This window comes from Embiotoca jacksoni, unplaced genomic scaffold (assembly GCF_022577435.1).
Source record: "Embiotoca jacksoni isolate LCO1_2020_lvr unplaced genomic scaffold, fEmbJac1.0.p SCAF_32, whole genome shotgun sequence".
NCBI classification, from domain to species: Eukaryota; Metazoa; Chordata; class Actinopteri; family Embiotocidae; genus Embiotoca; species Embiotoca jacksoni.
In genome coordinates, this window is record NW_027185384.1 from 3,261,254 (window position 1) to 3,285,099 (window position 23,846).

Genomic DNA, 23,846 nt, shown 5'->3' on the forward strand with positions numbered 1-23,846 from the left:
ACCAGCACATCCTTCTCGTACGTATGTATCGAATAACAAAAAGGAACAAATTGGCCACAATCACTTGGAACCCAGCCTTCCATACAAGTGTCATGATGTTGTACCATGACATCATGTCTGCTTGTCCCTCCGGTCCATCTCAGAGGGGAATATGGTATTTTTATGATGTTATACAATGCGTTTTATGGTTTTATAATGGAGTTTCCTGCAGCGTTTAAACAAGGCCATATATTTTAGAACCCCTGCTGATAGTTTGACAAACTTGGATTATATGAAATCTCCTGCAGGGAAGTGCAACTGACATATTTGTTGTAATACATTGCATTTTGTTGGTCATAATTCACAGGCTATAATTATTTCCCCAAAGGCCCTTGGTAGAACTTGCCTTGCTGAAGTGTTTCGGAGCTGAATGAAAAGATGACTTGCGTCAAAAGTATCTTTGAACCGCTTAAGTCGACTTTTGCTTTGTCCGAAGTTAAGGGTCAAATGGATGGGGTTTGCACTTTCGGGATGACTTCATTGGTTTCAATGTTAAAGTTGAGTTCAGGCAAGTAGTTTCGTTGTACCAGCCGTGTTTAACAGATCACAGATCAGAATTTGAAAAGATCTTAGATAATTAGCCCAGATCCTTGAAAAGAAGACAGATTTAGTTTGGGTTGGCCCCCATGCTACCCCTCTTTAGCTGCCGTTTCTCTCTGGCTAATGCTGGAATGTGACAACTGGTCACGGCAGAAGAAAGGAGGGCCTTTTCTGGATTGGATACAGTGCTGTACGGTCTGTTAGCGCGGCTTACTTGGCCATTACAAATGCTGGATGTGAATCCGACCACTGAAAGCTGTCAAAACGGAAAGAAGCCCAGAATGTGACACTGTTGGCTGGTTTCTGTGCAACTTGCAGCCATTCTTTACATACAATGTATGGGCCAAAATCCTTTACATTCTCGAGATAGCTGCATTTTTTTTAAATTTGTGATCGGATTACAAACCAATTCTGGTGGAGCATTAAAGGGATTTTTTTTTCCTAATCAGAGACAGAAAGCTTTTGAGCAGAAACAGAATGCTGCTTTGTTTCTACAGCTGCTCCCTTGGCAGCACTGCAGCACTCAGAGCCTCCACTGGCTCTGTGATTTGTCATAAGCAATTAAACTTGTCCTCATTATAATCTCCGCAGCAGATCAAAAGTGATCCAGATTCTCGAAGGGACTCCGAAGTCTGAACAGAAGTTCTGTCTCCACGGAACAGACCTGTATCACAAAATATGTACTCCTCATATCAGCACGTGATTAGCTTTCCGTCCGCAAAAATACTACTAACATTATTTTATTCCCATGTGCTACTTTGCAGCCGAACAAGTCATTGTCAGGGGAGCTCCACAGTTCAGTACTTCACGTTCCAATTGTTTTCGGGGTCTGACACAGAGATTTCTGGTGCAGACTAAAGAACTCTTTTCTTGGCAAGTGATCAACTCAGCTGGACATTGCCAAAGTCTACTATGCTGTTGATTCCAGTGAATAAAGTGGGCCTGCTCCGCTCTGGAGAGGCTATTGTCGATGCTTTGTGTCCACACCTGGTGCTCTGCATGTGTGTGAGTGAAAATCTGAACATATGTGCAAGCAAATGATACAGCTGCACTGAGGTGAAAAGTGAGCCAAGAACATTGGCAGTCCTTTCTGTGCCGCGACTCTTCATGACCCATCAACATCCTTCTATTCCCTGTTGAGCAAAATCAATGCGAGACAAAGTATTTGTCCACGTTATTGGAGTCCCCCATTTTAATTCAAGTAGGGGAAGGGGGGGTCCATAATAATGAGTTTGGGTGGCTGGAGGTGCACGTTTTTATAGGACACTGTGCCAGCACCCGCAGCTTTCTGGAACTAGGCCAGTAGAATTGATTGTAGAAGAAAAAAGAAGGTAACATTAAAGAGGTGAGGGAAAAGGAAATGTACCTGGTGCTAAAAAACGACGTAGTGTTTTGGATAGTTGTAAAATAGTTTTACCAATGACGCTGTGATGGTAATCTGCAGCTGAATCCTTAGACAGAAGAAAACAAATCAATGCTCATTCTGACAGCCACTTTGTGTCTTCTTTATTAATTTATTTGGCACTTTATTATCAATTACATAAGACCATACAGAGGTTGACACAATACTTCATGCAAGCCTGGAAATCTAAATCAACTGCCAATACAGATAATGTTACCATGGCAGTTGCATTTTACAAAGTTGCTGACTTTGCTGCCACCTTAAACATTTACTTATGACTAGTCCATCCATGATGTCAAATCCAAAATTCTTCTTCACTTTATTATCTCTTTGGTGGGTTGATTTTGCGTATAGTTTGTCTTCAGAATCAGCTTCATTCAACCCACATTTACAATTATTGTGTCTTCCAGTGGCCATAATAATTATAATAACGGAGGAAGTCATGTGATGCAGTATAAAGAGTGACCAGGTCGGAAAGAGGTCGTGGGCGATCGGATGAATCAAATACAGGGCTTTCATCCAGAAGACGGCTGTTCTTGTCCCGTGTTAAAACAAAAGTACATGTTAGCATGCGCAATGCACAGACAACCCAATAGTCGGGCCATTTGGGCACAAATTCCCTGATCAGTGAGTCACTGGTTCACTGTCTGGACTTTACCCATACATGCTGTCTATCGCCATTGTTACTCTTCAATGATCTTTAAACAGACAAAAACAAAACTATGTCAACATACACAGACATAATGTGACTGACATGATAAATGTACTTATTTTAACAGAAGCCACAACCTTTTCTTAAAACGAGCCAAGTTTTTTGGTACCTCAATATAACCAATCCAAGTTTATTATTGTTACCATGACAACTAAGGTCTGATACACCTGTTGCTGATACTCTCCAACAGTCTCGTTTAGGTATGGAGGGCATGTTGGTGCTATAGAGGGTGCTAAAAATACTCATGTCTTTTTGGCAGTCATTGGAAATAGACTTTTTCTTATGGCGACATGTGGTGGATTACACCAGTCTTTAGGTTTATACATATAGCTATAGAGTAAATATTATTATTTTTTTGCTACATTCAAATGGTAGTTTGACGTTTGAATAAAATATCTGATTCATGTTGTTTATATCTGCATATTATCAGTAGATAGTAAAAATGGAAAGCAACAAATTAAGACCCTCGTAAAACAGCGTAATTCTGTATAAACTCCTGTAGAAGCAATGATGTTCTGTCCACAGCAGCAAGCTGCAACATCTGTCTGGCATTTTAAAATCACATCCTCAGCCATAATTTATGTATTGTCTGGCTACGCTCAAAAACAGAACTCTGTTTTTAATCAAGCATCACATTTATCACTGAGGATGCAGGCGACTCGTGGAGGCCACCCTAATTACCCGTCCACACTGTAATTAACTGTCAAGCCCATAGTAGATGGAGAGCTGAGAATTGATTGGCTGCTCATTTGTTTTCTTGTAACATGCTGGAGGTTGTTTTGGCTGAATCCCACTGATGGGATGGATGGATGGATGAATGAATGTGTAGATGGACTGGCGGATGAAGGATGTAGGGTGTTAAAGTTGGGCACTGTTTCACTGATAAGAGCTGGCTGTGTGGGAAAGCCACAGATTTTGGAAACCATATAAAACTCTGAGCATCCAATGCTCCTGGACATTGGCTCATTTAAATGTGTTTTGCGCCGTGGATGCTGCTGGGCACAGTACTACCGTACTGTAGGCATATGGCATATTTATGGGGTGAGACTTCTCAAAAACCCATAAATTTCACAATAAGGGCTCCTATCTTGATATATATGGGATAAACACAACTGTGTGTAACAGTCTTTTTCCATAAGCGCTCCTGGTGGTCTTTTGGGGTGTTCACGAAGGTGTGAAACTGTAATTTGCAGTTGAATCGAACTGTTACACCCCCCCAAACCTTAGTCTCTAGTGTTTTTCAATTTGATTGCTTTTTTTGCACAAATAATCTCTGTAGCGACATGCTTTAACAAACTGCTGTCTTTGAGGATAGTTAGACAGCCTTCTGTATTTCTGCAGTTGTACAGTAAATTGTCATGTTCATCATAAAAAAAAAACAACGTAATTCTTCAGCTTTTTGGACATGTGAGGTTTGACCCCGTTAAATCCCAACCCAGTCTTTACCTTCACTGCGTCCACTATATTTTACCTCCGCTGTGGGTGCATAATGCATTAGTTTTATTAGCAATTGATTTCCCATAGCATTCCCTCCTGGTGAGGCGATGGATTCATCACAGGCTTTTATCGACACCATCACTCAGGAAACGCTGCGGTGGGCCCGGCTTCCTTTTTTAGCTGAGGTGGCAGCGGTGGCATTGTTGTCAGATCACCTCTGTTTTGTGCAACCAGCTACTGGGAAATGATCAATCAATCACTTAGACGGAGACAAAGACTTGGAAATCAATCCGGTGAAAAATAGATGAGGGAGTCACACTCAATTCCTGGTTTCATAATCTTTTAACCACTAGAAAGGCAGTTTATTAAGAATTTTTCTCAGCGGTATTACATCTATTGACAGTGGTTTTGAGTCCTTTAATTATAAAGTCTCAGTTGATCAGACTAACAGGAGATGCTTAGCTTAACATAAACAATGGTAGCACCGTGGAAGTAGTTATTTGCAAAAAGCTAACAACCTAGAAAACCATGAATTGTTTTTATATTTATTTTTGTGCACAAATCAGACTGGCATTGTGAAACATTTTTTTATATGCATTCAAGGAACATAAAAAACAAAAAAACAGGCGTAAATATTATTTAATTATCAATCTGTGTAAATTTCCAGCCATGGTCAAGGTCTATTCAAGTACACAGCACACATTCACTTTTAACTACAATGAGTCAACCCTGGCTTATTTGAAGTTAGTTGTTCCGCTAATCAGGAAACCGGCTTTACAGGGGACATGAAAGCAAGTCTGTGTCCTGACAAAAGATCGACAGGCAACTTCCTGACGTTTAGCTCAGGCCTTTTCTCCCTCTTTGAAGGCGAGAAAAAAAAATCTGTTTGCCCTGACCGGCTGCTTGGACAGACTGAGGATGTAGAGGAGACTTTATCTTAATCAGCTATGATTTGACCTGCTCGGCCTAATGGTGATGACGGTAAAACAGCTGCACTTCAGGGACAATGAGTAACTATCCTGAAGTGTGTACTTTTGATTTAATTCCAGCAAATAAATCCATGAGTACTTAATTGAACTTAGGCCAAACTTTGATGTGATGTTTCTAATTATCTTGAATCAAATTGAATGCTGTTTTTTTTTTTTTTTTTTTTTTTTTTTTTTGGGAGCATTAGGATTTATTTTTGCATTAATAACTTTCGTCAAAGTTCATGTAGGACTTGTTTGCCAGAGTATGTATCTGTGTTTTCGGGATGTGAACAAATATTGGTTTTAAAAATATTGTGCTGCTTGACAATGACGGGAAACTGATGAGCTGAAGATAGCGACAATCATGTTTTTGCAATTTTGACTTCATAACAGCTTCACAATCAATCAACTTCTCCAGTTTTGAAAGAAAACATATGCATTATGTCTTATATGCAGTTCAGGCAAATTCCAATAAAAAAATACAGATACAGAAGATACAGAATACAAATATTTGTTTAAGACTCTAAACACTCCATACAGATTGTATCTTTGTATTGACCAATGGTGCAGGAGTGTATACACGCACATATATGTGAATGTATGTCTATATTTTGTACAGAAAATGTGAATAGATGGGGTCACTTGACCACTACATTAATATTTTCATCGGAATGCAGAAGAGATTGAGTCAGACTTTCCTCTGTTGATATGTTTTGTATATATACCACCAACAGGAAAGTCAGCTACCTTCATACAGTAACCGTTCTCCTAACAAACACTGGATCAACAAGCATTTCCTCAAAGTAAACATATACATTCGTTGCTATTTTACATCCGCATGAAGTGTTTAGTCATTTAACTGGACTATTCATTCCACCCAAACGTCCCACTGGTTAGTCTGCATGCATGGGAAAAACTGCTGGGAGCTGCAGGATGGGCTATTTTTAATCAATGAAAAGACAGATCCTCTGAGCAGAGGAGGAATAGATGTAGGTTAGTACCTTGAATACAAAGTAAGCTTCATCCCATGTCTCAGGTTTACGCTCAGTAATGTGTAAGAATATATGGAAACTTTTGCTGTTTTGTTCTTCTTTTTTCACGTCATCAGCTATGTATAGCACCGTCCAACTGCAGTTTATCACTGTTCACACATTTCAAATGATGGAAAGAAAAAAATAATTGCATCTGAGCTGGCCATAAAAATCTGCCAAATTAATGTCAAATTTCATCCAGGAAAAGGAAGGGCCACTGCAGAGCTAAGCACAAATCTTTCACAACCAGGCCACCAGCTGTATGACAGAGTTTTATGAATGCTATCTGGGCATTTATGCATTTTCCCCCTCTCCTCCTATATTCGTGCCACTTTGGCGTGGGACAGAGTGTGGGAAAGTAGCGGTGCCACTTCTGGTCGGGTTATTGTTCTGCCAGCAGTGTGTGTGTGTGGATGACGTATGATGTTTGAACACACCCTTAACGCTCACTTCCTGACCTTTTAGCCCACAGATATACAAACTAAACAGATACTGTTGATTAAAAGTAAATCCATGTTTTATTAATATCTTTTATGTCTGTGTCTGCGGCATAATCACGTACAGAGAGGAGATACAATTTAAATGGGAAACGTATGTTTATTATGGTAGAGGGAATAACAATGAAAGCATTACTCTCTTATGATTATAAAGCCAGAGTTCTGGTGCCTTCCTCCCCTTCAACATCTCACTCTTTCATCTTCATCACCACCTCCTCATTGCCTGTCATCATGCTGTGGCTACATACTGGCAGGATTATAGCAGCTGATAATCAGCCAATGAATGACTCACTTAGGGCCAGCCCAGCAAGCGAAATGGCTTCACGCATGAATGTTCAACCTTGCACTGTGATGGATGGATCGGTAGCCCTAGGATTTAAAAAAAAAAAAAAGGACCAGACCAGATCATCATCTCCACGTGTGCAGTCGCCTCATGTGGTGCAACACAACACACTCCCTACTAGAGTGATCATTGAAGTGAAATTTATGAGATTTCTATCCTCGATCAGCGGTGGCGCTAGCTGGGAACAAAGCCCTGAACAGTGTCATGCTGCCAACTGCAACAGCATGGGATTAGGACACTATATTGCATAGATTATATACACTATACTGCACATGTAGAATGACACGAGTATAGAGACTTGAGCACACAGACACACAACCATTAATTAGATTACCCGTTGACCCCCCTGACCTCCGGGCATGTCTCAGAAACTCTATGATCACTTTCTAATCCTGTTAGTTTTGGATTAACGAAGGGGTGATCTGAACCCTGACACCCAAACACACATACACTCTCTCTTCCTCTTTGAAACAGTGGCCCCCATCTCACGCACCCGAGATAGAATCTCAATGAAAATGTGAATCAATAATTTAAAAAAAATAGAGTAAACTCGAGTTTGGCAGGTAAGGTAAAGTTGAGTTAGGCAAGTAGATTAAACTCTTCTTAAGCAACTGAAGTCAATTTGAGCAAAGCTAGTAAGTAAGTTAGTTGTGTTCCTTCTGTTGTCTCCTGGTGACCTCTGCATTCAACGTGTGAGCCGTCAGTCCCAGCACGCCACTGCTAACATATAGCGAGAGAGTAATCGGTTAAGACAAATCCACCAGTGTTAAATACTTCCCCCCAAACCACTTCCTTCATCTCACCCCAAAATTTAACAGCATCAAACAATGTGACATGCAATGAACCCGCAAGTTCGCCAAGGGTGAAGGGGCATTCACTTTTTTTTTTTTTTTTATGTATTGATTCTAACAGTAGCGTGAAGCAGGAAACATAGGGAGGGAGAGAGAAATGGGAGGGTGACATGCAACTAAAGGCCTGCTATTGCACTGAAACTTCAGATCATTCATCCACCAGGATGCCCTTGAACTGTCTTATATGATGAAATGAGTGCACGAACAGATGGTAATTCATTCAGATCTCACTTGTTTGTAAAGATGACGGCTCTGTAATCATACTCTCCACCTGGACAAACTCGCCGCTGTGCTTCAGAGATGCGGATTTGTTTTGTCCCTCAGTACGGATAGTTTTTCCTTCTCATAAAGAGTTTTAATTATCTGCGATACTTTTGCGCAAAGCCCAGCAGCATCAGTGGGGTGTTTACTTCAGTGGTGCGCCAGCCCAAGATTATCATTGTGTGAATAGGCCTGTCTGCTGCTGCTCTCGATCTTTGTGGTTAATTAACACTCAGCTTGCTCAGTAAGGAGATGGAAATTTAATAGATCTTGGCCAGACAAGGGATATTGTGAAAGTCTTCGTTTTGGGGCAGACAACCAGATCAGATATGATTCTTGAGTCAGATAGTAAAAGATTCAAAAAGAGAAAGCAGCAGGAGGGAAGAAATGAAATGAGGAGGACATGGAGGGGGGATAAAAAAAAAATGGACAAAGGGATGTTAACTTAATAAAAATCAGAAATGAAGATAAAAGAATGAATGGAGACGGGGAAGTAGGCTAATACAAGACATAATAAGGCAAATGGATGAGAAGTGAAAGGAAAATGAACCTTGAGGTGATGATGACCCATGAAATATTGTCCAGGCCAGTATCCATTATCAGCACTGTGTTATAATGATTAGCTAATCCATCTCATTACCACTTTCAGGAGGCAGGAGGATACACTCTGCTACAAAAGGTTGTAATAAGGCCACTCCTAGTTATGTTAAATGATGGAAGTTTATACTGGAGATGTTTATTATAACACAACAGGACAGGCCAGTGGACATGATGCAGACAGACAGCCTGTAGCAGAGCCCAAATATTTAAAACAGTCTCAAGTGCAGGGTTTTGCAATGCAGTTAATATTGTTGCCTTTTTTTCATAGACATCCCAAAAACATTTGCTCCATTAAAAGGGAACATTCATTCTGTCAGACCACAGTGGGAGCGACGGGACTGTAGTGTAGTGCGTATTTGTGCACAAACTTGTCATTTGACATCTGTAAACTGAACTTTACAAGGACGTAATCAAGAAAACAACACAGGTTTTTTTTTTTCTTAACGCGATGCAGTGTGTGAAGTAAGAGATTCAAACTTTAAGCAGAGATAGTGTTAATATGTACCCATTGTGAAAAAAAAATAAAAACCAGCTAAAAAAAAAAGGGAGACCAGACAGGTTTAAGTGCTAATTAGCCGTTTTATTCTAAACCAACATGACCATTAACACATGATGAATGTGTTTGTTAGTGTTGCAGGCATGGGGGAAAAAAAGGTTAAAGCAAATCCAAATCTGGGAAATCTGAAGCTTAGGAGAAAGAGGGAGGCAACAGGCACAGGTGCAGCCACGTCACCTTAACGACCCCAAACGACTGCGAGCTCCTGCAGGAAGAGGCAGAAGAGTCCTATCACCATGCACACTCAATATGATAACACATATTCATACACCTAAACATAATGTAATTCTAAAATGTAAAACTTAAATTTGTTCAAAAAAATGCATAAATCATATGCCACCTTGTTACAGTGTGTTTAGGAGCATTCTGAAATACACTATGGCTGCACGAACATGATGATTTCAGATATCAAACAAGTTCATTGTGATTTGTCATCCACAAAAAAACGTGTTTTGTTGTTGATATCCATTAGGAAGAGTTTTTTCAAAGCCCATAGAGCTAGTATAATTACTATATTTGAAAAGTTTTTTTATTGAGAGATTATCCAGTTTTTTCTAATTTAGCGAATTAGCTTCATCAGGACTGTGTAGGTGCGGTTTGATCAGATTTGATTGAGAAAGTCCTGACACCCGTGGTCTGACTCTCAAATTGCTGTAATCTGATTTGTGCATGGAATTATTCTCATCTGTTTCCAATTGCCCGAGCACATTAAATTAGTGAAAAAAGTACACACAAAATTAAGTACACATCAAAAAAACTCAAATACAGAAATATTTGATGTGAAAGATCCAAAAGTGTTCTTACTTACAAAGAAACTGGTGCATTTATGTAAGATTTCATCACCCAAAGTAAGAAGCTTAGTAGTTTTCATCGCCTTAAATATTAGGAAGTGGTCACATAAGTGGTTTAAACTAACCCCAACCCTCACCCTACTCCAACTCTCAACTCTAACCCTTACCTACCCCCAACCCTCACCCTACCCCTTAACCCTAACCTACCCCCAACCCTCACCCCTAACCCTAACCTAACCCTTACCTCTTCTAAGAGGTATCCACTCAATGCACCTGCTGGCAATGAGCTGATTAACACAAATTGCTAGTGACAGGCTGGAAAGACTTAATCCTGAAGCTGGTGAAAGCTTCACTGAAACATCTGTGTGTTTTAATCTGCTGTGCTGAGCATAGAAATGGAAACTGAAAAAGCATCCTGGTAGATTCAAAGGTTCAACCTTTTTGCTGCACTATAAGTACACAGTCACAGTATGTTTGGCTTGAATGTCTGCATCAAGCATTTTCTTGCTTAAGCCTCCCAAAACGTTTTCTATCAGTGTAAATAAATAAATATAATTTGGTAAGAAGAGCAATTTGAATATCAAAGTTTTGGTGGATAGTATTTATCATTGGCTTTGGCATTTTAGAGACTAAATAATGAATTGAAAAGTCTGTCCATTATATTTTTCACAATCAGTGTAAGAATAAGACTCCTGCTGGCTGTAAACAAAAAAAAAGGCCTAGTGTGTGTCTGAAGGCAGCCACAGCACATGAAAAAGCAAATCACTGGTGGTGAGATCACTGCTGCTTGGGAGGCGGTGGAGTGCCTCATTTGCATATTGAAAAGACACATAGCCAAACATTGAAAGACGGCCAATTTTCTCCCCTCTAAAAGGAGCGGACAGGTGAAAGAAGACCTCACCCCAACACAAACGGACCTCAAAAAAAAGAAGAAAAAAAAATCTCCGCCCACTAATGTCTCTTTTGAGAGTCGGTGGAAATCCTTCAGATTTTACCTCCCTCCGCCAAAAAAAAAAAAAAAAAGAGGAGAAAACTGAAAGGACCAAACCCGTCCTGTACTTTGGGGATTGTGAATAGAGTGCCCTGAAGCCTGCCTGCCCCACATACGAAGGCTGAATACAAAAGACCCCCTTCTGTAAGAGCAATCACTACGGGAGACCACTCTATCTGCACCGCTGCAGCGCCAGGCCTCAATGAAGCCATCAGCACAGGCTCTGTTGTCACACATATGCACACACTCGCGAACACAAAGACGGGACACGTTGCATGTAACCATTTCTTCCTGTAGCCTTTACAGGCACATGCGTGCACGTGCACCGAGACGTTCCTGAACCCTCGTGGCTAATGCATTCTTTTCATCCTCCAGTGCTGGGCAGGGACGGGGAGGGAGATGAGTGGTTGGTGCTGATTTGAATATTTAAATTATTTATCACCAAAGAGTATTGAGACCCAAGACATGCCAGGGGACGCAAGGGAGCTCGGTGAGGGTGAAGCGAGCTGTGTTTGGGTTTGATAATGTGCTAACTAAATGCCTGAAGGGACAGGACAGGGGAAAGCATTAGCACGACTGCAGAGCTAGATGGACACAATATTTTGAGCCTAGTAATATGAGGCTGTTTTAGTTTATACATTCAGGATAAAGTAAATCCTGCATTAATAAAACTTTCAGTGTTAATAATCATTCCATTTCAAAATGTTTATTGTTCTGGTATCGAGAGTCTCATATCATACCTCAGCACTGGAGTGGGACTGTAAAATGTTTTATAAATAATGGCTCGCTGCGAAACTACAGTAAAAAGAGGAAGAGGGTTGGTAAACTGAATGATGTAATGCACCGGGTCCTTAGAAATATCCGACAGGGGAGAGCGCCACTCGGGCTTTCACTGTAAGCGAGAGCCTGAGAAACACACACTCGCTTTTCCCTGACAGAACAATCCGGGGAAATGGAGGAATTTACTACAGCTCATGCGATGACAGGGCTGTAGGCACGAAGGAAAAAACATTTAAATTAATTCATTGAGCAGTTGTCGCTTTGACACAGGATAATGTCTGGTTTTCTATCCTTTGATTTTTGTAAAAAAAAAAAATTGCTTTGATGTCAATCTTTTATCCCGTGTGCTTTCACAGACTGGCAGCTCTCTCTCCTGTCCTCTCTTTATGCACCCAGCTGTTATATAGTTACAGTCTCCAGACAAAGGAAGTCCCCAACTGGCCTCCTTCTGCTGTCCTTTTCCTGCTCTGGTGCTGCCATGCACAAACACAGAAACACTGCTAATGATAATCAAACCCTGAAAGAGAAAGAGAGAGAGAGAGAGAGAGAGAGAGAGAGAGAGAGAGAGAGGGGAAAGCTGCCACTGGGTCAGTGTGATTCAAAACCTGATGCCTTTTCATGCTCACATAACCCAGGTTTCTTGTTACAATATGCAAATAAAATATGTCGCCTGGTAAAAAAAAAAACACCAACAAAAAAACAGCCTGAGTAGTGTTGTCCTCGGAGGATAAAACAAGCTGTTATGTCTCTGTTCATTGTCTTTCTTCTGGCTGCTTTTAATTGGCATGTCAGCACACAGATCAGCAGGCTTGGCTTCCTTTTGATTATCTGTATACTATAAATTCATCATGTTTTAATGGTTTCTTCCAGCAGTGTGCTGCAGTTTTCTCGTGTTGTGGGTTTTCTTTTATAATTTTTTCCGTTACATTTACACGTTGTGCGATCTACTGTGAGATTTTCTTTGCTTGCCTCAGTCACCTACACGTTGGGCTGTATTATCTACAGCGTGAAGCCCGTCTTTAAAACCCTCTCTGCCTCTGTGATATTTGACTTTGCATCAAATAACTATTATCTTCTTTCTGTGTGACTGTGCACTCCATTCAAGGTTATTAAACGGTCTTAATTTAGTTTTTAATTTGGTTTGTGGAGATAAGTTTGAACTTGTAACACAGTAATACAAAGCTTTATTAACCGTTATCCTCGGGTATTTACATGGTGGTTTTGTCTAAATCAGAAATAAATAACTGCCAAACATTGCAGATTTTCTGCAGAAACACTGTGATGTTCTGAAATTTGTAGTTTGCCTTTTAAGATGTAACAACAGCAAAGACAAACAACAGGATCACTGTGTTGTTCGCACTGCTGTTGTTATTTAAAATCTGCCCAACCTTCATGGGATGTTGTTTCAACCTTGAACCTGTTTCACTTTCTCCTTATCGTTATGTTATTGTCAGCATTTTGTAGCTTCATGTTCTTCCAAAAGGCTTCAGAGCTTCAAGGAAATGGAATTTGAAATGTTGTTTTATTTTTTTATTTTTTTATGCTGTCACAATGTTTTCTCAATAACTTTTTACTTTATGGAGGATTGTGTGCTTCTGCAAGGGCACCTCTGCATGATGTGACATTTCTATTTAAAGATGGCTATCTAAATTTGTTTTGACTATTATCAGTATAACCACTGGGATAGAGGCTGAAGCACATGCTGAGTAGAGAAACCGGCTAGAAACTGTGAGGAAAGTCAACCGTTCAGTGGCAGAACAGTGACAAAATCTTGATTTAGAACTGATCTGACAAATAAAACATGTTAGAAAGTTGACTTTTTTATATTTGAATAATGACTAAACTGAACCTGGACCTGGAGACATGGACCTTTAAGGCAGTTTAAAATAATCTGATCCTGATCCAGCTCTCCAGTCTGAGGCCGCTCGCTCAGCAGCATTGCAGAAAGCTGATGGTCTTTGATTGATTTCATTCAGCCGCTCAGTGACACATGCTGTTTTAGGTCTATTAACATAGTAAAAGTAAATCACAGAGCAACACTCGCTCAATCTCATCTGACTGATTATAACATTCAAGCACCACTGATTCAGTTTATTCAAATAACTTTCATAATGTTCGAAACTGTTTACGCTCTATTTATTGTAGCATAAACAATAGACTTGAATACGTTGAAAAAGTTGAACTCCCAAAGTTAACAATGTGTGGGAAAACACTGGTTTCACTGCAGACTGTGTGACTGCTTCCCTTTTGCTTTGTTTGTGTTTCCAGTTTTCCTCTTGCTGGCACCTGCTTCCAGCAAGCTGCTGCGAGTCAGGAAAATAAGATTTGTAGATATTGTCATTATTGACAGTCACTGTGTAACATCTATGCTGGCCTTATCTTTCATCCAAATTTCACTTTCCAAAAGTAAAAAGAAAAGTGTGGAGGACTGTCCCAGACGGCTGCGAGTTATTCTATCTGCCCGTCCCATTCATCACTCTTAATCCCTGCGGTGAGCCTCATTTGTTGCAGCCTGTGTGTGTACACGAATGCAGCTCATGTCCCGCAGTAATGATCCGCTAATTATGACAATCCACAGCAGCCTCGGGGTGTGAAACCACCTGTCCGTGTGTGTGTGTGTGTGTGTGTGTGTGTGTGTGTGTGTGTGTGTGTGCGCGTGCGCAGGTACCTGTGACATATTTACATGCTGTGTGTGTGAAGGAGCAACGGTGCACACGTGTCTGTGTATCTATTTAAGTACTCTGTGTCCTGTTTATTACATTTGGAGTTTTCATTGCATTTGTCAATTAAATTTCACTTATGAGTGGATGGATCATCAGCAAGATGGAAAACGTATTACTCCACATGAGGCCGTACTGCACATATGATGCAGGTGGATGTTTTTTTTTGTTATAGGTTGGTTCAACAAAAATACTTTTGCAAATTAAACACATTTATTTAATTTATACTCGCATACTGTAATAAAAAAAACAAACTACTGAGCGTTAAGGTGGTGCAATCCGATTTTTTTTTTTATGTCGATAATATGACTACTTGAATATAAAAAGTAGTTGGTTGTAGTGACATTAAGCACACAAAAATGGAGTAAAAAAACTATCAGAGGAAAAGATAAAAAAAATAATAAATAACCGAAAAATTATAACAAAGCATTAGTTGTGTTGCATATACTGAAAATATTTGTATGAACTTGATGGTTTCGATTAATGTCCTTCTTCTGTCTTTCAGCCGAGCCATCAAGACCAACCAGGACCTTCTTCCTGAGACTCCATGGACCAACATCCTGTACGACGACTTCTGGGGCACCCTGCTCACTCACAGCGGCAGCCACAAATCCTTTCGTCCGCTCTGCACCCTCTCCTTCCGCCTCAACTACACCCTTCACGGCCTGCGCCCCTGGGGCTACCACCTGCTCAACGTGGTGCTGCACGGCCTTGTCACCGCTCTTGTGACAGCCCTCAGTCGCCCGCTGCTGGGTGGGGGACCATGGAGCCTTTTAGCAGGCCTTCTCTTTGCCTCTCATCCGGTGCACACTGAAGCAGTCGCTGGTGTGGTGGGGCGGGCGGACGTCGGCGCTGCCTTGTTTTTCTTGCTGTCTCTTCTCTGCTATGTGAGACACTGTGGACTCCGTAGGGACACACATGGGGCATTCCAGAGCAGGCAATGTGGTGGCAATGTGGACACCAGGTGCTGGGGTTGGATGCTGGGCAGCCTGTGGTGTGCGGCGGCCAGCATGCTGTGGAAGGAGCAGGGGGTGACGGTGCTGGCTGTGTCGGCCGTGTACGACCTCTTTGTGTTCCAGAGACTCCAGTTTCGCCAGGCACTACTTCTCCTATTGGGAAAGGTAAATGAATGCGGTGTGTGTGTGTGTGTGTGTGTGTGTGTGTGTGTGTGTGTGTGTGTGTTGTCTTGGCATCTCTGTATATCCAGTTTCCTTTTCCTGCCTTCAAAGGCGAACCTCAGCCAACCGATTGGCTGTTAATGGTTCCTGTATGGCGGATTAAGTTGTGTGTGTGTGTGTGTGTGTGTGTGTGTGTACTCAACATGGTTTTGTTTGTGTGTTTGCTTTTCATTAGGAGTGTAATTAGGAAAGCTGTTTGCTTGTGCAGACCTCACAGTTGGTGCATGAATAAGCTTTCCTCATGTGATTCTGCTACACAGGAAGAAAATGTATGTAGAAGGGAAGTTTCCCACTTCCTCACCATACTGCCACTAGCTTCAATTTGCTGCAGTAAATAGATATACATTCATGCAAGGTGATCTAAATTAGGATCTCAGCCTCATTATGTGTGTGCACATGTGCATTCGTGGAAATGGAGCGTGAGCTGGAAAAGCTATTTTTGGGGTGAGTTGTTTTCTCATTTTAAGGTGACAAAAGGCATGCACAGAAAAACACACATCCTTCTGGGATATTATTTGGTCCACTTGTCGAGTATGCTATCCAAACATATAAAAATGTACACGCACACAACACATGTTTCCTCTCAAGGCAAGCTCTGCAGGGCTCCATTTTCCCCTTCCAAATTAAAGTTATTTGAGGAGGACAACCTTGACACCGTGAATCATCTGATTATGGGGATCAGTGTTTGACTGAAAAGTCTCCTCGCACAATCACTCCACATTTGATTAGAGGAACTGCTCCTCAGTCAGCATGATGGCCCTCGTAAAACACATAACTAGCGTAATAAAAAATCCCCTTGGGTTTATTGAGCAAGGACAGTCTGGCTCTGAACCTGTATGTGTGCACATGAGGATCTCTTTCACAGTCGTTTCTTCTTGTGGAAACATCTATAAATACCTCAGTTTGTTGCAAGGTTTGTGATGTAACCATGTTTAGCACTTCACAAATGTCCTGTGGAGCTTTCTGTTTCGTACGAACTAACCTCATTTTGCACGAACTAACCTCATTTTGCAAACTTGTGCATGACCGTCTTATTTATGCTGCCAGCACTCAAATGAAAACACGCTCTACCTACAAGTGTGCTGGACTTTACCGCACCTGTGGGGCAGCTTCTCTCCGAGTTGTTTCTGGCAGAATGATAACCCACAACTGTTATTAAAGGGCTTGCAGTGAGTGGCCCAGAGAGATCAGAGAAGGCAGGGAGAAGGAGTTACAGTATGTTTTTTTTTTTTTTCTCCTCTGTGCTTGGGAGGAGTGAGTGAAGTGTGAGTGCTTTCATAACCGCGAGTTCTTAGCAGGGCAACACCTGTCTTTCAGATTGTACAGTCATCGAGTAAAGCTGCGACACTATGTTTGTGGTTACACAGGAGGTATAAAGGTGTACTCATTTGCAAATGATGAGTCAGTCAAATATAACCATAAATGCAAACTAGAGACCAGAAAGGAAAGGAAAAAGACAATGAATGAACCTTTTAAAATCCAGTTTTTGTCTAATATTTGTCCCTTAGTAAGGTTTGAAACACCTCTTAGCACATACAATTTTTCCACAACTTCTCTGAAGCATTCTCAGGTGTGAATTATTAGTTATTATCATGTTTACAGTCCTTTCATCTGTTGAATCGGACACATGTCTGACACTCTCTCAACAACAAACAACAATGTAAAAGACTGGAAAAAAGGAAAATTTAAAAACTTTACTGACAAAATGTCCACTTTAAAGGAGCAGTTTATAGGATTTAGCGGCATCTAGAGGTGAGGTTGCAGATTGCAACCAACTCGACACCCACTGACTCACCCTTACCTTCTAAGCAGGATCTACGGTGGTCTCAAAACTTGCAAATAGCCCTCTCTCTCTCGAGCTAGTGTTTGTTTTGTCCCTTCTGGGCTACTGTAAAATGTGACGGAAAACATAGCTGCCTCCGCAGAAGAAGACCTGCTGTATATGTAGATATGAAGGGCTTATTTTAAAATAGCAAAGACACAACGAGTCTTAGTCTTAGGTGATTATACATTATTGAAAACCTACTTAGGATTACTATATTCCATTTCTGCCAATATGTCACCCTAAATCCTTGCCTGGATCCACCCACCTATCACTCACAGCTTCAATTTTCACTGTGATTATAGCCTGGAAACCCTGTTTGCATTAAGGTTTCCAGAGCCACTCTGAAGGGTTAGACCAATCAGCAACCAGTAGGGGAGGTTAAGTGTGATGATGTTAAAGTCAAGCGTTTGTTTCTACTTGTAGTTTCAACAATGTTGGCAGTGGTAGAGCTAGATGACGCAATACGAGCAGTTGTTGTCAGCAAATGTTGAAGAATTGAAGCTGGAGTCTGCAAAGTCTGTCGTGGTCATTTACCATTATGACATTGCACTTTTCACTGTTGTTTACAGCTTTGTGAGTTTTGGCGCACAACATTGGTCACATGGTGGTCAATGCAGTTAAACGCTGATCCAATGGTTTTAAAATCAACCTGTCTACTCTCATTAGGATGCAACGACTGGAGGCAATCCTTAATGGAGCGTAGCCAGACGCATATATTCACAAAATAAATTTTAGTTTAAAAATACCTAAATCCTGCATATGGGACATTTAAATGTTAGTATCTATTAGGGTTGTTTTGTAGTATCATGTGTCCACCTTTTTTGTCTGCCTGTGTATAAACCAATAAAGTCAAGACACAGCCTTGGAAATGGAACCACAACTTCTTCCAATCGGTTACATTATGGTCTGACAGATTTCACCACCCTCAGCGCTTGTCAGAATCTGTAAAGAAAAGTCACATTTCCTTGTGTATTTTATCACACAGTGGAGCAGGGATATCATTAGCAGCCTCCACCTCTTTGCCCAGACACAATAGCCCTGGCCAGCATCCCTGTGCCAACCCCCCCCCCCCACAACAACACCACCCGCCACTCCCGGCACATCTGGCTCATTTATCACTCCGGTGATGCCCTCCTCTGCTGCCCAGTCGCGGTTATCTTGGCAGGGCGCTCGCTACATGCTGGGGCCGACCGTAAGGCCAATCATTTCCTCGATTAGGAGCCAGACAACTAGGGACACATGGGAAAACAAAACGGAGAAGGATATAGAGGGAGAGGCAATAAGAAATGGAGTGGGAAACTTTGTTCTCACTTCCTATCCTTTATCTGTCCTCGGCCTTTCTTACCCACAATGCCCTAAAAGCTCTTTGGGAACAGAGGACTTAGCTTCATATCCTATCACTAAGACACAATCTGTAGCGATTGAGTTGGATCACAGCTGGAGAGACTGCAAAGATGAGTGGTCGAGAACAATACTCAATCAACGTTTTTCTTTTTCTTCCCAAATGAAGCTGAAGGAAGAATAAAAAATCCTCGCCATCTCATCAACTGACTGCATCCTCACAGCAGCCACAAACAATAAGGAAATGCAAATGCGCTCCAGTGTATCAGAGGGGACAGATGTGTTTCGACCAGCACTCCCATTTCTCATCCTATTAACTCCCTAATCAGATTGAGATGAGATTTCAAATGAAACAAGGTAGAACGGAGGGAGAGTTAGAAAGAGACATATGGAGACAAAGGAAGGTGTGGGATTTGTGCCACAGTCTACTGGGAAAACAAAATGAGTTATACCCCAGGATTATAAGAACATAATGTCTTTGTTGCCTCCACTCTTGGTTTGTCAGTGGCAATAACAAACACGTGGACGAATGAAGCTCCAGGCTTTACACAGAGCCCAGGTTTGTTGGTATAAGAAAAAGGCAACATCTTTTTGCAGCAATCAACATAGATTTCATTAAAAGCTGTTTGTTTAAATGTTAAACTGGAATTTTAAGAATTTACTTAATTTAAAAACACAGATGTCAGTGATTACACCTTTCAAATAAAGTCATGCATGAAAAGCTCTAAATCAAATGTGTGACATTAACTATATATATTATATAGTTAATCAAGAAAAATAAGAGTGGATTAGCTGGCAGGACTTTTTCTCACTTCCCCTAACCCTCCACACCTTTTGAATTTCTCACTGCAACTTCAAGGTGTGCATCTAGAGCCAAGGGAAAGATGACAGTTGGCGTTTTAGCAGAGGCACAAGGACAATGCGGGGATTTGATGGTGTCCTTACCAGTTTGCAGTTAAAGTGTTATGGACTTCTCATTTGTCTCAATGCACGGTGCAGAGATACAGATTAAATTCAGTTTAACCACCCGACAGCTTGATGAATGCGATGCCAATTATCCTGTGACAGAAGCACTCGGCTGTGAAACGATGCCCGCCGTTGAAGGTTTCTGCTCTTTAGTCAGCATTCCTGTGGATGTTTGTATTCTTACTTCTGTGAGTGTTCCAAGTCAGATTCAGTAAACACTCTTTACTGCACAAACTCGTCTCAACATCAACACAGCCTTTATAAGTATACTAAATTGTTTAAAAGGTTACATGCTTTGCTCGTTCACATAAATGTTACCCAAAGCTGTGTGTCCCGCCGTGTAACATCAGCAGACAAGAACAAAAATTTTGATCACTGGAGGTTTCATGGACCCAAAAAAGTATCAGAAAAATTCCCAAAGCTCCCCAAGCCATGCAGTACCATGACAGAAATAAACAACAAATGGTTTGATACAGTGGCCCAGTACGAGAACAGGGCAAAGGGGATTGTGTCATTCGAAGAAGAAAACACATTTTTGTCCACTTTGGGAACTTATTTAAACTGAAATCATTTATATTAAAATATTTAAAAAAAAAAAAATCTTAAACAAATGTTTTTCTTGGTGAGGAAATGTTGACAATGGCATATAACATGGCTGGACCACTCAGAAATTTTGCTATATACAGGAAAAAACATGATGGATTCAACGAACTCTCTGCACGTAGTCACAGATTCGACATATATAAACTCTCAGCAAAGCAAGCGAGCATAAAATGTTCCAAGAAGCCTTCAAGACAGGTAGAAATTCCATTGCTTGCGTTCTCGCCAAACGTTTAAAAAGGTGTAAACGCAGTCATCAATTCAATGCACATAGAATTTTCATCCTTCCAAACAATTACATCAGTGAGTGGTCTGTGGAAATAGCACTCACAGTGTGTGTTTCGGCAGAATCACATGGCAGCTGAAATTACACTTGTCAAAAAGAAGTTCCAGCAATTTCAACACTGTTGACTGGGCCGTTAGTCTTTGTCTGATTCCTGACTATTTTTGACTAGTGATTGATCTGCATGGTCAGGTAGCACACAAGAGCATGTGAAAACAATAAAACCTCCCTCCATGTATTTGTGTTTACAGATATTTAAACTAGCTAGAGTGCTAATTGTTGACACTTAAAGGCACAAATTATTCTTCTGGCGTTTTTCTCAGTCACTAAACAGCTTCAGGTGCTACCCACTGGGTTGGCGTAGGGCCAGCACAGTTTTGCATCGCAAAACCAAGAGAGTATCATCACGCCAACGGAGATACTGTTTGTGTAAGTGTAAATCAACAAACCCATCTGGATTTAATCATATACGAGTTACATGTAAATTAAGCCTTAAATCACTTCCAAGGACCAATTCAATGTGATTCTCTTTGTATGAGTGGCTCTATCAAGAGGCCCATTGTAATTTCTTTTACTTTGAACATGCATTTAATCTGTTACTAATCAGCTTCAATAGCACAAATGAATTGATGATAGTGATTGAGAAAACAAATCCGGCAAACTAATCTAAATCAGATGCATGACATCTCTTCAAGAGCACCAAGGAACCCTGTGTTTTTCTAAGCCCCTCTCTGTTTTGGATGTCCCTCCATTACTCAAGCAGGGAGCTCTTTAAACGTCAAGTTAACACGGCTGGCTCCCATTCTTTGATCAGCCATCCTCGTGGACAGTATGCAAAGGCCCAACCTGTGACCCATGTCATTACGGGTCTGTGTGTCAGTAGCAGCACGGCTTTCATGGGGGGAACTAAGGGGTAATTGGTTCACTCTATCAAAGTCGTCCCTCTCAGTGCCAGCCATGTTGCTGTCTGATGACTTGGATGGGTTGCGCCAAGTCAGCACAATCCAGAACACATTAGAGGGCTGGAAAAAGAACTTGATGCATGCCTCATTGTACCTTTCATCACAACTTAGTATGTCATTGCTAATGCATCAAATATGAGGCCTGCTGGATGTGTGTTGCACAAACACACTGTGTCCAAAACTTTGAAGGTCTTTCCATGCAGATGTCACAGAGAAAGAATCGCCCACTGTAGCTCGGTATTTCTGTTTTAAATGTATCTCAAATTGAAAAACTTTCTGAAAGAAAAGTATTTTGTCTATTTTTCGGACATTCTTTTTGAACATTAAGTTCTCGAAACAGGATAATATAATAAGATTTGAATTTAAACGTTTCAAACAAGGACTCCAAAAAATGCTGTGCATGATCAGCGCAGTATGCTGGAAAGAGTTATGAGCAGTTTAAATCGGACACGACTTTAACAAGAAAAGTCCGGAAGATCGTTCCCCTGCTGTCTTGCGTCAGTCCACAGCAGCTTTAAACAGTGCACAAGTCAGCCGTAGTCCGCTGTTTCTTCAGACATGCTTTAAACACTCGGCACGCTACAGTGTCAACAGGCAGACCACACACTTCTGGGATTAATAAAACGAGAGCTAATAATGAATGGCACAGTTTAAAGATAAAAGCCCGGGGGCTAAATGCTGTACGTTTATGTGCGGAAAGAGAGCGAGAGAGATGGAGAGAATGAGTGAAGAGTTAATGCAAGAGAGAAAGTGGATAATAAAATGAAAGAGAATAAAAAGTATTAGAGAGAAAGCCACGGAAATGGAGGTTGAATTTCCAAATGAGGATCCAAAGTGGAGAAGATAGAGCATTAGGTTCAAAGGGTTGGAGCGAGCAGGACGTTACGTCTGACAGTTGGCTGGGGATTCTGCCAGCCGTCCTCTATGGATTCACACAGATACTCATGCAGGCTAATCAGTCATCGTTAGAACTGGTTCCCAGGTTTCATTTGGGCAGAAGTAAGACTGGAAATGGTGAAATCTAAAAATCGGAGTCCTCCTTGAAACTTTAAGAACACATTGGCGATTTGTCTTGTATTTGTTTCCTTTGTTGTGGTGCACAAGAAAACACGGCTACAGCATGGATGGCTTTGCATCATGTGATGTCTTATCAGTATTTGCAGAAGTTATAAGAATTTGTGGTTGTCAGCAGACATCTGAGACTTTTAATTTGAAAGAAAATTCCTGCATGTCTCAACCATTCCCACCATGGGCTATGCTAATTTTGTACTGACTACCTTTGTTGGGAAGATTTTACAAACATGAAGTCTGTTAAAATACATGTGGTTAGCTGGCAAATTGCCATGGATGTATTTTGTCGTTAGCCACAATAGCTCATCCAGGGGGCTACTTTCTTTGGACTTGCAAATGCTTTTACTTGTACTACAATCAGGGGTTATGCGTACATCGATGTGTTCCATACATGTACACTAGAAAAGATGATGGCGACTGCGTGACTGCAGAAGAAAAGCTTTGTCTGTTGTGTTGGTCAGCACTGCACGAAAAAGTCAAAAAGAGAAAAAAGTGTATGCAACCAAAAACATGACTGAGGGTGCAGAATACAATGCAAACACCATGAAAGTCCATTGGGAGCACACATTGAGTGTCGAGTTTATTTTTGTTGCACATGCACTCTGCATGTTCACTGTGTGGACAGTAATCGTCTCAAATTTGGGGCCGTCCACAAGGTTCTGCACGGTTCACCGTGGACTTGGGTGGATAATGAAATTTACACCACACCTACACTAAAACCATTAAGTCGCGTTTCACAATACCCAACGCAAGAATGATTACAATTTTAGAAATACTTGAATTGTCCTTTCGGTTCTTTGGTCGGAGGCAATAAATCAGACAAATCAGTCTGATAATATGAAGCGTGTGTGAAACGATAACTTACTACCTTTGTAACATAGTTTGCTTCTTTTCTTAGAAGAAAAAAAACCCTCAGCAGTACTGAAATTTGTCATTTCTCTCTTTTTACTTCCAAAGTCATGTCGGCTGGCCAAACACAAGTGTAGCTCATAACCTTGATTAAGAGGGCCCTGGTGTCCTGCAGCTTACTGGCAGACTCGAACGTGGTTGAAGCATCGTTAATGTGATTAGTTACACCTGCGCTTGTCCTGCCTGGAGTCA

General features: G+C 41.1%; 1 protein-coding gene across 1 annotated transcript in view; it reads left to right on the forward strand.

Annotated features, from left to right (window-relative positions):
- The window catches only part of tmtc2a (transmembrane O-mannosyltransferase targeting cadherins 2a), a 61,114-nt gene that overhangs the window by 12,266 nt on the left and 25,002 nt on the right, over positions 1 to 23,846 (forward strand). The window contains exon 2 of the mRNA XM_069164919.1: positions 15,025 to 15,640. Within this exon, the coding sequence (XP_069021020.1) occupies positions 15,025 to 15,640 (616 nt within the window). The remainder of the gene's footprint in view (positions 1 to 15,024; positions 15,641 to 23,846) is intronic.